The sequence below is a fragment of the Centroberyx affinis genome, unplaced genomic scaffold, assembly GCF_046629955.1.
Source record: "Centroberyx affinis isolate AG114_WGS23_722 - 3 ecotype Tasmania unplaced genomic scaffold, CSIRO-AGI_Caff_v1 ptg002872l_1, whole genome shotgun sequence".
Taxonomy (NCBI): domain Eukaryota; kingdom Metazoa; phylum Chordata; class Actinopteri; order Beryciformes; family Berycidae; genus Centroberyx; species Centroberyx affinis.
Window position 1 is genome coordinate 70,548 of NW_027281005.1, and position 16,953 is coordinate 87,500.

The 16,953-nt window shown below is 40.9% G+C and overlaps 1 protein-coding gene across 1 annotated transcript in view; it reads right to left on the minus strand.

Annotated features, from left to right (window-relative positions):
• Positions 1-16,953, minus strand: part of dnmt3bb.1 (DNA (cytosine-5-)-methyltransferase 3 beta, duplicate b.1) — a 39,410-nt gene that overhangs the window by 13,899 nt on the left and 8,558 nt on the right. Inside the window, exons 6-13 of the mRNA XM_071536448.1 lie at positions 15,202-15,360; positions 14,923-15,030; positions 9,022-9,163; positions 7,355-7,477; positions 6,028-6,072; positions 5,302-5,381; positions 3,209-3,321; positions 886-1,069 (exon numbers count right to left, since the gene is read on the minus strand). Coding sequence (XP_071392549.1) covers positions 886-1,069; positions 3,209-3,321; positions 5,302-5,381; positions 6,028-6,072; positions 7,355-7,477; positions 9,022-9,163; positions 14,923-15,030; positions 15,202-15,360 — 954 coding nt within the window. The remainder of the gene's footprint in view (positions 1-885; positions 1,070-3,208; positions 3,322-5,301; positions 5,382-6,027; positions 6,073-7,354; positions 7,478-9,021; positions 9,164-14,922; positions 15,031-15,201; positions 15,361-16,953) is intronic.

Here is a 16,953-nt window from a genome sequence, read left to right on the forward strand (position 1 = left end):
GCACTTTCAGCCGGATCCAGGCGGAGCGAACACCCAAACATCGCCCACCGCACCACATCCGCCTGCACCGGCTTCCCGTGAAATCCAGAATAGATCTGAATTCCCTGCAAGCCAAACCGCTGCCTCGGGTCATCAGGCTCCAAGTCGTTCCACAGGCCAAACTGAAAACTAAAAGGTGACTTAAAGCACTTTCACAGACGCGATTAACTGTTTGATGTTTTTATTTCTGCTTTCTATTACTCTTCTCTATTTTTTGGCTTCTATGCCTTTTGAATGTCTGTTGTATTTATTTTTAATCATTGTACCTGTTTTATCATTTCTTCTGTAAAGCACTCTGCTACTCTGTTTTATAAGCGCTTTATAAATAAAGTTTATTATTATTATTATTATCATTTAAAAAACTGACACTCTTACAAAATGATTGCTGGCCTGAAAGGAAAACACATACTGTTTCCTTCATACTCTCATATCGTTGTGTTGTGTTATATATTGCATATTCCTTATATTTAAAAAAAAAAATAATAATAATTTCTTCTACTTCTCTCATACTGAATATATTTCACAATCTTGATATATTTTCATTTTTGTACATTTTTTTTATCATTTGCCTCTTTTTTCTTTGCGTCAGTATGTTCTACTACTATTTTATTTTATACAGCCTGACAATTCTGCATTTTATTGTTTTTCATACTTTCATTCATACATTTGTACTTTTGCGATCATTTGCGTTTACTGTACATACTCGCCATATATGTATCTCTCTCTCTTATTACAGGTCTAAATTCCAAATTTCCCCATAGAGATCGCTGAAGTTAAATTTTGTCTTATCTGAAATGCTTAAAAAATAAATAAATAAATAAAAAAACGTTATCAGGGCGGACTCACAAACTCCTGTCCGTTGTCATTGACGAAGAACTCCTGCAGCTTGAGGCTCCAGTCGTGTCGTCTCTTGAGCACGCCGTACGGCAGCAGAGGCTGGCACATGTAGCACCGCCACGGGTCCAGGTGACGGGCGCTGTTAGACGCCCCGGGGCCCACCAGGATGTCCAGACAGTCCACACAGAAACACCTGGAGAGAGAGAGAGAGAGAGACAGCAGAGCGGTGAAGGGAGGGACGGAGACAGATGGTAGATAGATAGATAGATAGATAGATGCTAGATGGATAGATGGATAGATAGATAGATAGATAGATAGGTAGATCGATAGGTAGATAGGTAGATAGATAGATAGATAGGTAGGTAGATAGATAGATAGATAGATAGATAGATAGATAGGTAGGTAGATAGGTAGATAGATAGATAGATAGATAGATAGATAGGTAGATAGGTAGATAGGTAGATCGATAGGTAGATAGATAGATAGATAGATAGGTAGGTAGGTAGATAGATAGATAGATAGATAGATAGATAGGTAGATAGATAGATAGGTAGATAGATAGATAGATAGATAGATAGATAGATAGATAGAGAGCTATGGGTCCTTGGTCAGAACCTTGGGAGGGTGGGATAAAATGTTAGGTTTCTTTCTTTCTTTCTCTTCTTTCTCTTGAATTACACTGTCCGCAACAATGTGTTACGGAGATGTATGGACACATATGAATGTGATACATGAGGGTATGTGTATATGAATTATTATCGTTACACCGTAAAGAAACAAAATAAAAATTTGATCACAAAAAAAAGTTCTATTTGTCATATGTACAGGTACAAGTACACAGTACAGCGAAATTCATACTTGCTGTGCTCCAGCTAATTGTCTTAAAAAAACAGTGAAAATATAATGTATAGTAAAAGTATAACGTAAAGTATGAGAGCCAAGTTTACAGTGAGGTGGGGTGGAAGTTATATTAATGATAATAATGAATACCGATTTAAGGTCCTTGAAGTTAAAAACTTTCAGAACTCCTGTCCTACATTGACTGTAAGTTCCTAGCCTAACCTTTTCTCTTTACCTTTTTTTTTCTTTTTTCCGATGAAGCCAACTCACCTCTAGCTCTAATGAGAAGTGTACATATATAAGAGAATCCTTAGTCTTCTGTGGTACTGTGCACATGTTATCAGTCTTACAGCGTTGGCTAGACGATGTCAAACCATCTGTTTCAACTTGGCTTTATAATGTTCTACAACTGCTCCCATTGGAAAGGCTCACACACGTTCTCCAAGGAGACATGAATGGGTTTTTCCCTGTTTGGAGCCCTGTTATAGATTTTATTGGAGAGGACTATGCTGAAATCATATTACTGCAACTTTGGGATCCAAGTGATCCCCAAAGGGTAAAGTCCACATGTTCATTAACATTTCATTGTTATTGTAGTTATAATATGGATCTATTTTATGATCTATGTTTGTGTTGTTTTCTTGTCTTTTTTCGTCTGTTAGTCTGATTGTTTGTACGGTTAGCTGTTGTCTAGCTCTAGTATTTGTGTTATGTACCATTCTTTTCGAGGGTAACACTGAGTGTGTAATCTGTATAAACTGAAAATAAAATGTTTGAAAGAAAGAAAGAGAAGTGTACAGATCATGTTGACAGTCTCTTGTTGTCTTTTTCAGTGCATAATAACGCATATTAATACATGTTGCTTTATGCTGTATCACGCAGGTCCTGTGAGATTAGAGGAGTCATCAGGATAATCTCAGGTGTGGCATTAAGTGTGTGATACCCGTCCCGCTAAAGCAGTGATTCTCAACCTTTTTCATATCAAGGACCCCTAATTTAGTCCACATTAGGGCCACGGATCTCCATTTGATGAGATATTGTCTCTCAGACCCAAATCTGAGAACATTTTTATTGTTCGATATGATTTTGTCCAGAATCCCATGACTATCTGTATTGTAGGTAGAGAGATAACAGAGAAACTAGGATCAAAACAGTCATTCTTCTACATTCTTTAATTGTGCTAACGTCTTGTAAATGAAATAATGCTGAAGTTTAACGATTCATCATTTTGCTGGGGACCCCCTGGAACTCCCTCAAGGACCCCATGGTGGTCCCCGGACCCCACGTTGAGAACCACTGCGCTAAATCACTTAGTGTGAGCAGACTGACAGCTGAGAGACAGAAAAAAAAAATCTGCCGTTATGTGTGATGCAGTGTGTCAGTTAGGATTTTATTCTAGTGTCTCTACGTAAATGGATGGAGGGTGTGTGTGTGTGTGTGAGTGTGTGTGTGTGTGTGTGTGTGTGTGTGTGTGTGTGTGTGTGTGCCTGACCTGCAGCAGTTGGCGTTGCCGCAGAGCAGAACCTCCCGGCCTCCGCAGCACACGGTGCAGTAGGACTGGTAGCCATCGTCATCGTACATGTAGGAGATCTCCAGGTACACGTCCTGGACACACACACACACACACACACACACACACACACACACACACACACACACACACACAGAGGAAAACAAGAACCAATTCACAAACGTTCACACATGTCTGGCTGCACCGAGGCATCAGATCAGAACAAATCGATGGAAAATCTTTACGTCTTAAAACATTATTTCTATTTTTATATATTTTATATTTGTTACGTTTCACTGTGTCTGACATGTTCTTTTATGCTTTATTGCTTTTATTTCATACTTTTAACCACACATTAAAGTTAGTTCCTGTTGCTGTTCCATACTCTTCCTCCTTTTCTCCGTTTTCTAACCCCAGTATTTTGTAAAACACTTTGATACACGCCGGTTTCGTGTTTTAAAGTGCTATATGACTTGACTCGACATGTCATATTGCATTATATCATTTCAGACTATTGCACAGCATTTAATATAATACAACATCCACGGCCAATGGTTTTTTTTTTTGTCATCGTGCGTGGGTGAATTCCAGGCATATAAACCGACACTGGCTTGGCGGAGAGCCAGCGGGCGGTTGCTGGTTTGATATCTCCGTTATGATGCAGGGCGTTGCCAAACAGGACGTGATCTGTTCCCTCGTTCCAGGAAACTCCAGGCAGACCGCTACAGGAGCTCAGGACTTAAATTTCTACTGATAAACCTCTTTTCCCCCGCCGGCTTTGGTTAAGTCCAGTCATCTAACCGTCCAACTCCTGCTATCCTGTGAGCTGAAACCTTTCCTCTCCACCTCTGTCTGACAGCTGTTTGCCTCCCGTTCTCCACTGATGATCTTCATAAGGCGGACAACCACCAATATAAACAAAAAAAACAATTATATTTCCACTTTGACACTGTCAGCTCAATAAATGTCTCTATCACCGATATTGATAATAACACAATAGTGATTCAACCTATATTACTTCCTGCGGCAGCTGAAGAAGTTCGGGGTCAGTCAGAAAGCCATGACTCATTTCTATAGATCTGCAATTGAGAGTGTGCTCACTTTTTCCATTCTTGTCTGGTACGGCCACACAACCACTCAGGACAAGACTAAGCTTGAAAAAGAGATAGGCAAAGCATCTCAAATCATTCCTCGCTTGCATCACTTTATTCCACCAGAATAATCAGGAAGGCTAAAAATATCCACCACAGATCCCTCTCATCCGGCATATTACCTCTTTAATCTCCTCCCATCAGGTAGAAGATACAGGAGCATTATGGGCAGAACATCTCTCTTCAGGGATAGCACCTTCCTCAAAGCCATCAGGCATCTGAACTTGCACTGATTATCTCTAAATGCACTTAACCAGCACTTTAACACGGTATGCACTTTACTACATGCTGGATAACGTGCTGTTTTCTGGGTATTGTGCCTTAAATATAAATTCTGTGTGTTGTATATTGCTGTTTACTGTTTTACTGTGTGTGTATTGTGTGCTGCTATTGCATTGTTGTTGTAGGAGAGTGAACCAAGACAAATTCCTATCAACTATGTTGACATGGCAATAAAATTATTGAATCTTGAATCTTGAATCTATATCCAGTTTTTGCTGCTATCCTCTACTAAAATGATTTTAAAATGTAGGTGAAAACTTTATTTAATTTGACCTCATATTTAAAGTAATAATCTGCTATATTTTCAAATAAATGTAATAAATTGATGAACTCTTTTCCACTGTCTGATAGCTCTTTCCTGGGAAAAATCCTCTGCCGCACAGGAAGTGATGCGTTTTATGTTTCCGGTTTGTTTGGAATAAACAGAAGAAGAAGAACTGGGTAGTTAGCATGAGCAGCGATAGCCACCATGGCTGAACAGACAGAGAAAAGAGAAAAACTCAAACTGCAGCAACAGAAAATCCAAAGGAAAAAGATTCACAGTGTTTAATTAAAAATGGTTTCCTGCCTCTGGCACCGAGACAAACCAGTGAAAAAATAAACATCCAGATCCACAGCTGAGAAGTTTTTTTGTTGCTCTACCTTGCAAGCTTGGCACAAGCCTCCTTCAAACAGCGGGTGGAAGGTTGCTGCTCTCATCTTTCCACAGGAGAGACAGAACTCTGCCAAGACACACACACACACACACACACACACACACACACACACACACACACACACAGGTCAATCAACAGTTTAAAATGAAATGACAGTTAATGAATCACAAATAGGACATTAATCACACACACAAACACACACACACATCCAAATGCTAGCTGTTGTGTGAGGTTATCAATGATGTATTTTAACTGGCACTCGCACTACATTTATCACACACACACACACACATTGGCTCTGAATCAACCAATTATCAGAAAGATATCCACTAACTCTGAATCAACTCCCAATTATGTAGGAGAACGGTATGTGAACACACACACACACACACACACACACACACAAATGCTAGCTGTTGTGTGAGGTTATCAATGATGTATTTTAACTGGCACTCGCACTACATTTATCACACACACACACATTGGCTCTGAATCAACTTCCAATTATCACAGACATGTGAACACACACACACACACACACACACACATACATACATGAGCTCTGAATCAACTTCCAATTATCAGAAAGATATCTACTAACTCTGAATCAACTCCCAATTATGTAGGAGAAAGATATATGAACACACACACACACACACACACACACAAACACACACACACACAAACACACAATCTGAAAGTGAGTCATTACCTTCTATACTTCTTTTATTCTTCAGAACTTCATTCACCATTTGTTCTGAGAGAAAAGGAGGGAGAATGTCAAAAAACACCAAAAAAAAAACTTTATCCTGCTCAACTGGTAATGTTTTAAATCTTATTCAATGTTTTATTTTTTCATGTGCATTTTAAACTAAAGTAAACCAAACTTTCAAACTAATCTAAACTTCAAAACAGCTATTAAAGACAAGTTAACCTTCAAGTTCATTTTACTGCCAAACACCAGGAACAAAATCCCAAACATTTCCAGTGACAAGTGTGTTGACCCGACCTCTGACCCCTCTGCTATTGTGGGGCTTGGCCTTTGCCCTCCACTGTTTTTACTGCAGCGATGTGTTCAGGAACACACAGAAAGCTGGGGAAATAATGCCTCAATATCCCCGCTAATATCAGCATTATGTATTTTGAAGTTTCTAATAATTGGGATATCATGTGGAAATGTGCTGTGCATGGCAACAACTCATAATCAGAATACTTGAATATCAGAATATTAGTGAGAAATGTAAACCCACTGAATTATGAAAAAAAGTACTTAAATAATTCGCTTAAATACTTAAATAATTTAATTTTCACCATTTGAAAATGCACTTACACTCTTAGAAAATGATTGATAAAATGATAAAATGAAGACAAATGATGGTAATTGATTAAATGATGGTAGATTGGGGATGGCTGGGGACTTCTTAACTAGTTACTCTACTCCAAATTGTACTGTTATTTCCACTTGCCATATGTCTCTATTTATTGTATCTTACCTATTTAATCAATGTTTAGACTGATGTCTTAGGACCATTTAGTAGTACTTTTTAGGGTCTTAGGTTAGTCTTAGGTGTTTTGTAGGTTGTAAATGTTACTGTATAATACATGCATTTTTTCAAATCTAGACCTGTTAGTAAACATATACTTTAAATACTATCAGCTTAGTGTCTGGGCCCCTATTCTCAAGCTTCAGATAGCTTATCAGGGTGTCCCATTTCACATATCTCCATTATGTTTCATATGATTGTACTTGTATTTTAACTGATTTGTGAATAAACTGAACTGAACTGAACTGAACTGAGATTACATAAGTCCATAGTTGATGAAATAATATCACTTTTACAGACTGGATCCTTATGTATATTCCAGATATTGAATGATGAACCCATGGTAATTTTCCCAAAACAGGTGTATAGCTTTATAGAAGAAAACTCTTCAAATGTCACTAAATACACACCACAATTCCATATTTCCAGATACCATATTTTTGGAAATGAACACTGTATGTGGTGTGTGCAGTGTGTTTGACCTTTGACCTGTACCTCTGCTGTAGGTCTCCTCGGGGGTGGCCTTGCTCTTACAGAGGCTGACTCTGGGTCTCTTGGCGCTGGGGAAATACTCCGGCAGGGACACGTCTAGGACCTGGTGGTTCAGCGGGTTACTCTCTGGACACACACACACACACACACACACACACACACACATACACACAGACACAGACGGAAACAAGGCATCAACTACAGCGACATACAAAGTGGACCAGTAGAAAACGTCCGTGTGTGTGAATCCAATAATCACATTAAATTAGAGTCTTTGTTTACAACACCAAAACAAACCAAACAACGCATCAACATCTAGGACAACTGACTGTATCGATATTTAGGCCTATTACACAGCTTTGTTGAATACTCGATTCTGATTGGCCACCAGACCGCTGTTTCACATCCAATCACATTACACTGCAGTCAAGACGTCCGGTCGGTTTTGTTGATTTCTAATCAAACTAGAAGGAACTCAGAGAGCGCAAACCCTCTGATAATACTGAACAATTCTCCAACTTACTGTTACTCATCATTCCCATCACTTTCATTTTAAGATAAGTTATCCAGAGAAACATAATTATAGTAAAAATGAACAAACATTTATAGATCTCTGCTTGCTTAACGCCAAAAAATGTATTGCACTGTTATGGAAAACAGTTCACAGACCAAGTACTAATCAATGGATAAGACAGATGTTATCAAGCCTTCCATCAGAAAGGATAACTTACATATTAAAGGCTAAACAGTATATTTGAGAATATATGGATGCCCTTCATTAATTATGTTAAGGACTTAGATTTAACAGATGATCGAGTGAATGACTAATTTTTGTGGACAATGCAGTTTCTGAGCTTGTAGAATTTTTTTTAAAAATTATTTTTCTTCTAAATACTTGTTATATTTTGTATCTATTGCAATTAATATACTCCATTTTGTTTAGATTACCATTTGTTAAAACAGGAGGAGCATTCTTGTTGTTTTTTGTGTAAAAGGCTGTATTTCATGATGTTGAATTTTTTTTAATTTTTTTTTAAGATAAGTTGATTCCTGCAAACAGCTTAGATTTGGAATCAAGTCTCTATCTCCGTTAGTTTCATATTTATGCTAAAAATAGTAGTAGCAGCAGAGCGCTAGGCTTCATAGTATTAGCTTCCTCTTTTTCACTGGGCTTCAGTCTAATGTTACTTCACCAGAAAAACTGTGGTTCTTTGGCTCCGCCCACTGAGGTTTAACTCAACCAATGAGATTATTTCTGCCTCCTGGAAATGTTTATATCTAACTAAAACTTAAATCTATGAACAGTACTACCAAAATATCTAAATAGAAATTAATAAAAACAATGAACAATAAAGAATTTACACATACATAACAATAAACGTGTGTTCCACTTGACTGTGTGTGTGTGTGTGTGTGTGTAGCAAGGCTCTGGGTTGCTGAGTGTTCATTCCAGAGTCTATCAGTGTTTCACGTGTACAGGGTGTTACACAAAGAGGAAAAAGAAGTCGAGCAGAAACATTAAAATAATGAATCCAAGTAATCTCTCTCTCTCTCTCTCTCTCTCTCCCCCTCTCTCTCAGGAACAGGGTGAACATGTAGAGGCAGAACAGTTTCGGTTGGATTGTGATAAACAGAGCTGGGATCTGTTCCCGCTGTCCCGTCCCGCTCACCGGCGCTGTGCGTGGGTTTGAGTCCCTCCTCGCCTTTGGGCAGGAAGCCGCCATTGGCCCAGTCCAGCATGGGCTTGACCTGATCCTCCGGGCTGTCCGAGTCACAGGGGGGGAACGTCTTCTCCGCCCGGATACTGGCCATCTGTGGGGGGGGGGGGGGGGGGGGGGAGAGAGAGAGGGAGAGAGAGAGAGAGACGTTCCTGGTGAATCAGGGATGGTTTCTCACTTAATCATACTTAATCATCTCACTTACATAATCACTTTCGCTTTGCGTCACTTTGATGAGACAGTTTTGTTTTTAGGTTAAAGGCATTTTTGAGGTTTGAAAAGGGCCTCACACACCCAAGTGGTACCATGTAATCCTTTCAACTGAAAATAATACATCATGTAGTTTTGGTGAATCACCAAAATTACAGGACGTAAGGTGATAAGTGAGCTGCCTCCTCTCTTACTCACTCTTCTCAACTCCCTCTAAACTAATAAAGTCGAACATAAGCTTGTCAGTGTAGCATGAAAGAGAGAGAGAAAGAAAGAGATGAGAGGAGAGAGAGAGAGAGAGAGAGAGAGAAGATGGCAAAAGAGAAAGAAATAGGGAAAGAGATGATGACTGCAGAGAGAGAGAGAGAAGAGGGGTAAGGAGAAGAAGAGAGGAGAGGATGGGAGGATGAGGAGAGTTGAGAGAGTGCGGGATATGAGAAAGCAGGGAGAGAGGAGAGGAAGATGGAGACAGACGAGTGTGATGAGGAGTGTAGGGACAGAGAGAGAGTTACTCCTACTGTGAGATTCAACTTAACGCAAAGTGACACAAAAGTGACACGTTCAAAAGTGACACACGGTGAGACCATGTGACGCAAATTGTGACAAAATTTAAGACTTTTAACACCTTTTTAATGCTGCCTGGAATTGAATTTAAGACCAATTTCAAGACCAAAACGAAGAAACAAAGCTGAAACAAAACCAGCCTTTTTCTGACTGAACATAGATGAATAAATGGGCAGAATGAGAAGAGAGGACACCAGGAAATTAATTGGTAAGGGGCACGAAGTCCAACTATGTTTAGTAAAGCAGATATGATGCAGATTGTTCTACTAACGCTGTTCTGGAAAAATCTAAGAACATAAAAACCTCTAATAACTGTTTTTAAGACGATTTAATACATTTTAAAGGGTAACCGGTATTTTTCAACCTGGACCCTATTTTCCCAACTCTTTGTGTCTAAGTAACTAATGGGGACAACAATTTTTGAAATTGGTCCAGTATTGAACGTTTTTCTTTACCTTTCGCTTGACTTGACTTCCTGCAACAACTCAACTCTCGCGAGACTTGAGTGAGAGTTGGTTACACACAGACCGGATCAAGCAAAAGGTAAAGAAAAACGATTTATTTCTTTGTAGGGACCTTTCCATAATGTTGTCAGACAATTATAATAACAATCTGAGCCTGTCGGTGTGCATTTGCCCCGTCGGATTACATTGCAGCCCGTTTCCCGACTGAAGCGATCTCGCTCAATACTGGACCAATTTCAAAAACTGTTGTCCCCATTAGTCACTTAGACACAAAAAGATGGGAAAATTCCAGGTTGAAAAATACCGAAGTTACCCTTTAAGACCCTGAATTGAGATAATTCAAGACTTTTTCCAGACTTTTCAAGGACCTGCCGATCTTTCTTCCGAACCCGTAAAGTGTAGGAATGGGCGAGAAGGACGAGAGAGAGAGAGAGAGAGAGAGAGAGAGAGAGACAGAGAGAGAGAGAGTGACAGGCAGAGAAGAAAAAGCGAGGGACGGTAGAAAGAAGGTGAGAAGAGTAGAGCCGGTTGTTGTCTTAGAGAGACGACTGAGTGACGGACGAGCGGGGACAGGATGACAGGAGGCAGACAAAACACAACAGACAGGAGGAGAGAGAGAGAGAGAGAGAGAGAGAGAGAGAGAGAGAGAGACAGAGACAGGGACAGAGAGAGAGAGAGAAGAAAGAAAAACAGTAGGAGGGCATGAAAGGGCCTGCAGCCGGGTTTACACACTGTCAATCTTCAACTAGACATATATACACACACACACACACACACACACACTTATCAGTTAATTGTCTTCACACACACACACACACACACACACACACATAAACATATATACACACACGCATGCACACACACATTCAGACAGACAAAAACACACAATCACACACAGATGTCTTCGACTAGACACACACACGCACGCACACATCAGTCAGTTGTCATCACTACACACACACACACACACACACACACACACACATACACACAAAGGCAGGTGTTTCCATAAAACACAGACCAGTAAAATAGAAACACAGACAAGAATGAAAGATGAAAAGGTTAAAAGAGAGACAAAGAAAGAAAGAAGGAGGGAAGGAAAGAAAGAAAGAACGAAAGAACTAAAAGTGCTGAGTGTTATTTCACAGACAGCGAGCAAGTTAGGACAACACCTGTCTGTCTGTCTGTCTGTCTGTCTCTCTATCTCTCTGTCTGTCTGTCTGTCTGTCTGTCTGTCTGTCTGTCTGTCTCTCTGTCTGTCCTCTGTCTGTCTGTCTGTCTGTCTGTCTGTCTGTCTGTCTGTCTCTCTGTCTGTCCTCTGTCTGTCTGTCTGTCTCTCTGTCTGTCTGTCTGTCTGTCCTCTGTCTGTCTGTCTGTCTGCCTGTCTGTCCTCTGTCTGTCTGTCTGTCTGTCTGTCTGTCCTCTGTCTGTCTGTCTGTCTGTCTCTCTGTCTGTCCTCTGTCTGTCTGTCTGTCTGTCTGTCTGTCTGTCTGTCTGTCTGTCTCTCTGTCTGTCCTCTGTCTGTCTGTCAGTCTGTCTGTCCTCTGTCTGTCTGTCTGTCTCTCAGTCTGTCTGTCTGTCTGTCCTCTGTCTGTCTGTCTGTCTGTCTCTCTGTCTGTCTGTCTCTCTGTCTGTCTCTCTGTCTGTCTGTCTGTCCTCTGTCTGTCTGTCTGTCTGTCTGTCTGTCTGTCTGTCTGTCTGTCTGTCTGTCAGTCTGTCTGTCCTCTGTCTGTCTGTCAGTCTGTCAGTCTGTCTGTCCTCTGTCTGTCTGTCAGTCTGTCTGTCCTCTGTCTGTCTGTCTGTCTCTCTCTCTGTCTGTCTGTCTGTCTGTCTGTCTGTCTGTCTGTCTGTCTCTCTCTCTGTCTGTCTGTCTGTCTGTCTGTCTGTCTGTCTGTCTGTCTGTCTCTCTCTCTCTCTGTCTGTCTGTCTGTCTGTCTGTGAGAGAACAAAAAGAAATCGATCTGTAAACCCTGACAAAGGCAACGAGCCACAACAGAGTTTCCTATTTCCCATTTTTTTCTGCCCCTTCCATCTTGTTAGTGGGTGGTGTCGCGCCAAAATACAGTTTCAACCTCATGTCTCACAGTCAAATTCAAAGAATATGAAATCTGGTGCACATGCCCAGCTGTCCTTGCTCTACAAATGTGTCCCCAGGACCATCAATGCACGCCATATTGATTTTTGAAGAGAAATTTCTCCCACTTTTTGGCTCTTTCATTTATCTGTCTGGCCCAAGGAGTGACTGCATCATTTGTCCAATCAACCAATATGAGGGGGGGGGGCACAAAAGCCTATAATACAAAAGTCCAACAGACAATGCAAATGACCCTGAATATCCTTTTTCTTTCCTTCCTCTTCCTCCTCCTCTCTCTTTTTGTTTTGTCTCCTCCTCCTCTCTGTCGGCCTGTTTGTCCTTCTGTGTTATTGACAGAATTGGATGGAAAGTGCAGGGGAATCCCTCTCAGACACACATCTGTGTTTGCTTTACTTGCAAACTTGGCTACTGTCAAACACACACACACACACACACACACACACGCAACCACAGGTGTACACACATACACACACACACACAAATGCACCTCCAGTGAACCAGTGTGTTCTTGGCAGGGAAACCACTCAGTGTGTTTTCACAACAGTCCTCAGATCTGTAACACTCAGTCACTGACACCTCCTCTTCCCTCTTCCTCCCTCGCTCCTCTCATCCTCCCTGCTCCCTCTTTCTGTCCCTCTCTTCTTTCATCTGGTTTCCTCTCTCTCTCCTCTCCCTTCCCTCCTCTCCTCATGCCATAGACACACCAGAAGTCATTTAAAATCTGATTCTGACACACACACACACACACACACATACACACACAACAGCAGATTTCACGGTTGTCTCTCGGTTGTAAATCTGTTCACAGTAACCTATTACACAAGGATGATACACAATAATACACAGTTGTATCTCTGTACCTTTCAATCATGTGGTAAATAAAAAGGTGGGTGAACTCTGAACTCCAGATCATGCATGATAAGGCAGACAAATTAAAAAACAATTACGCTTTCAGAAAGAGACGATCTTCTTTCAGCTTACATCAGTTTCATGTTACTTATGTGAACTACAAAGTAAATCACAGCATTACGTTGTTTAACTGTGCATCCATACTGCAAGCAACATGATCAACAAATCCATTCATTTCCTATGGAGCCAGAGAAACTGGGCTGTGTGAGGAGCTTGTCGGCTGAGTCGATCCTGACTGTCACCGGGCGCCAGACCAATCAGATTTCTGCACTTCCTTGTTTCCCTACCAATTAGGGCTGGGCGATAATTCAATATTATCGTTTATCGTCTTTCAGTGGACTCATATCATGATGATATGAAGATATTTTAATATCGTGACACATTTCTGCTGTCTGAATTGATGATGACAAGCAAATTTTACTTAAAAACTCTCATAAAATGAGGTATGGTAGGAATATTATTTGAAAATTTCAGTTTTGTTTGACATCACACCTAACATTACCATTCGGTTCAATGAGATGAACATTAATTTGATTATTTAACGTGATTTTACATACATGAACCATATTGTGATATATATTGATATCGAAAAATCCTTATGATTATCGTGATACTGATTTCAACCATATCGCCCAGCCCTACTACCAATGTGATTTTGTTGAACATGAACAATAATTCTGCCTGTTGACACAAAAATACAAAAAAAACTGAAAGTCTTTCGACTTCCTGACGAAGGCTTGATGCCAAAACGTGTTGAAGTTTGTATTTAAAGTCTAATATGACCATGCCATGACAATAAAGGCATTTTAATTGATTTAAAGAGAGTGCCTTGGAGTTTTTTTGTATTTTTGTGTCAACATGTATCCCTATCCAAAGAGCACCTCAAACAAACTTAATTTTGAGTCCAGGAAGCGCTCCTACCCAAACAGCTTTTGAATAATTCTGCCTGGCAAGTGCAAAATGGATGAGAAATTGATTACAGCCATGCAAAGCTTCCCAGTTCTCATTTACTTGAAAGACGACAGGAATAAAAGTCTCAAAAACGATGCTTGGGGAACAGTTGCATCCATCGTTGGAGTCGATGGTAAGATTTAAGAATGTTTTCTCTTTATTTTTGATTAATGATACCTAATCAGCACCAAAACAATGTTAACTTTATGACAGACAACACCAAAGCACCGAAAAGTACAGTACTGTGCAAAAGTCTCAGGCACCCTAGATTTTTTATATAAATTTCTTAGAAGTCTTAGATGTTTATTTGTTTTTCTGCATTAGTTTGTCAGTAGACTGCTGTTTATTGTAAATTTCTGATATTCAGAAACTTTTCATTTCATTAGTTTTCAAAGCATCTTCGAGTTATGGATTTCTTTGACATATTCCTTGACATATATTGGACATATAAGACTTTTGCACAGTACTGTACATGATTTGCCTGTTCAAAAACTTTGTACCAACAGACTGCTACAGAGATACAGTCAGAGCCTCTCACACCGCCCACAATCGGTCGATAGACAGAGCGACTCAAAGTGTGAACGCAGGGTAAGAAGGAGGGTAAACTCTGCTCTGCAAATAGAAACGCAGGTTAAACTGAGGGTTTGGTTTGGAGCTTACCTCCAGAGCTTGGAAAATGGCCCTGCGGTACGAAGCCAGCTTGGTGTAGGAAGCCTGGCTGAAGAACTTGGGGAAGGCTGTGATGGAGTCCAGTTTGTCTGCTGAAACCTGGAGGAGAGGAGAGGAGAGGACGGGAGGGGAGAGAGAGGAGAGGAGAGGACAGTGGGGGGGAGAGGAAATGAGTCAGAATTATAAGTTGTACAACCAATATTTTATTTCCATCCCTTCCTTCCTCCTTCCCTCCCTCCTCCCTCCCTCCCTCCCTCCCTCCCTCCTCACCTCAGAGAACTTGCCGTCTCCAAACCACTGCAGCCACCTCATGCCGTGGGTGGCCTGCCGCTTGCCGGTGGCGCGCCACGTCACCACGATGCCCGGCCACCAGGAGAAACCCTTGATCTTCCCCCACACCAGCTCGCCGATGCCAAAGCCCTTGTTGTCCTGGAGGAAGGAGGGAGGAGAAGGACAGATGCAGGAGGGTAGAGGAGGGAGAGGGAGGGAGAGAGGGAGGGAGAGAGGAAATGAGTCAGAATTATAAGTTGGAGGGAGATGTTTTTTTTGCCAATACCAAAAAAAAAAAGCATTTGTTGTTCTTGAAGTAGGGAGAAGAGATAGTAGGGAATAGAGGAGAACGGAGTATAGAGGAAGAGGAGAGAAGGTTTGGCCAACAGTTTGACAGAAATTTCTCATTTACCCTGAAGAGAGGGAAAGAGTGAAGAGGAGAGAAAGTGAAGTTACTGATTTGACATTTTGGAAGACACATCTCATGCCCCGTGATATCGGTTTGCCAATGCCGAAAAAAAAAAACCCTTGCTTTTCTGGCGATAGGGTGAGGAGACAGATGTAGGGAATGGAGGAGAGGCAAATGGACATTTTGGAGGAAACTTCTCCTTCTCCATACTAGTTTATCGATGTCAGAATACACTGGACATAAGAGTAGGGGACAGAGGGGAAGGAAGGATAGAGGAAGGGGGAAAAGAGGGTTCGGTTCACGGTTTGGCATATTGACAGAAATCTCTCAGGCACCCCGTATCAGTTTGCCAAAAGCCAAAAACACTTTGTCTTCAGAGGGAGAAAGGAAAGAATTAGAGCTGCAACGATTAATCGATTAGTTGTCAACTATTAAATTAATTGCCAACTATTTTGATTTGAGTTTTTTGTCAAACTGGTTTCTTTACTCCTCTATGACAGTAAACTGAATATCTTTGGGTTGTGGACAAAACAAGACATTTGAGGACGTCATCTTGGGCTTTGGGAAACACTGATCCACATTTTTCTCCATTTTCTGACATTTTATAGACCAAACAACTAATCGATTGATCGAGAAAATAATCGACAGATTAATCGACAATGAAAATAATCGTTAGTTGCAGCCCTAGAGAGAATGGAAGGAGAAAGGTGTAAGGTATAGAAGAGAGGGAATGAGTGAAGAAGAGGAGGGAATGTCAAGCTGATTTGGAATAAAACATCTCATGCCCCAGAGGTCAGTTTGCCAATGCCCAAAACCCCTTGTTGTTCTGGTGATGGGATGAGGAGGAAGATGTAGGGAAGAGAGGAGACGGAAGGGGACATTTTAGAAGAAACCTCATTTATCAATGTCAAAAAAAGACCCTTGTTGTCTTGGAGAAAGGAAGATGACACAGGAGTATTTAGAGGAGGACAGAGGAGAAGGAAGGATAGCGGAAAAAGGAAACAGGGTTTGGTTAATGGTTTGAGAGAAATCCTGTATTATGCCAATGCCAAAACCCCTGAGGTAGATGAGAGAGAGAAAAAGAGAGTTAGAGAGAAGTGAAAACAATAGTCTGGACATTTTTGGAAGAAACGTGTCCTGCATGCTAGTTTGCCAAAGCCGAAAAAACCCGTTGTTGTCCTGGAGAAAGATGTGAGGAGGGAAGGAGAGGAGAAACCTTATTGTTGTCGCTGGACTTTGATTCCCTCATTTGCTCAGGTGTTTCCTGTATTCTGGCACATCGCTGGCTTTTTGTGTGCAGAAGCTTTGAAGCAAACTCCTCGTCCAGCCAGATAATACCGTAA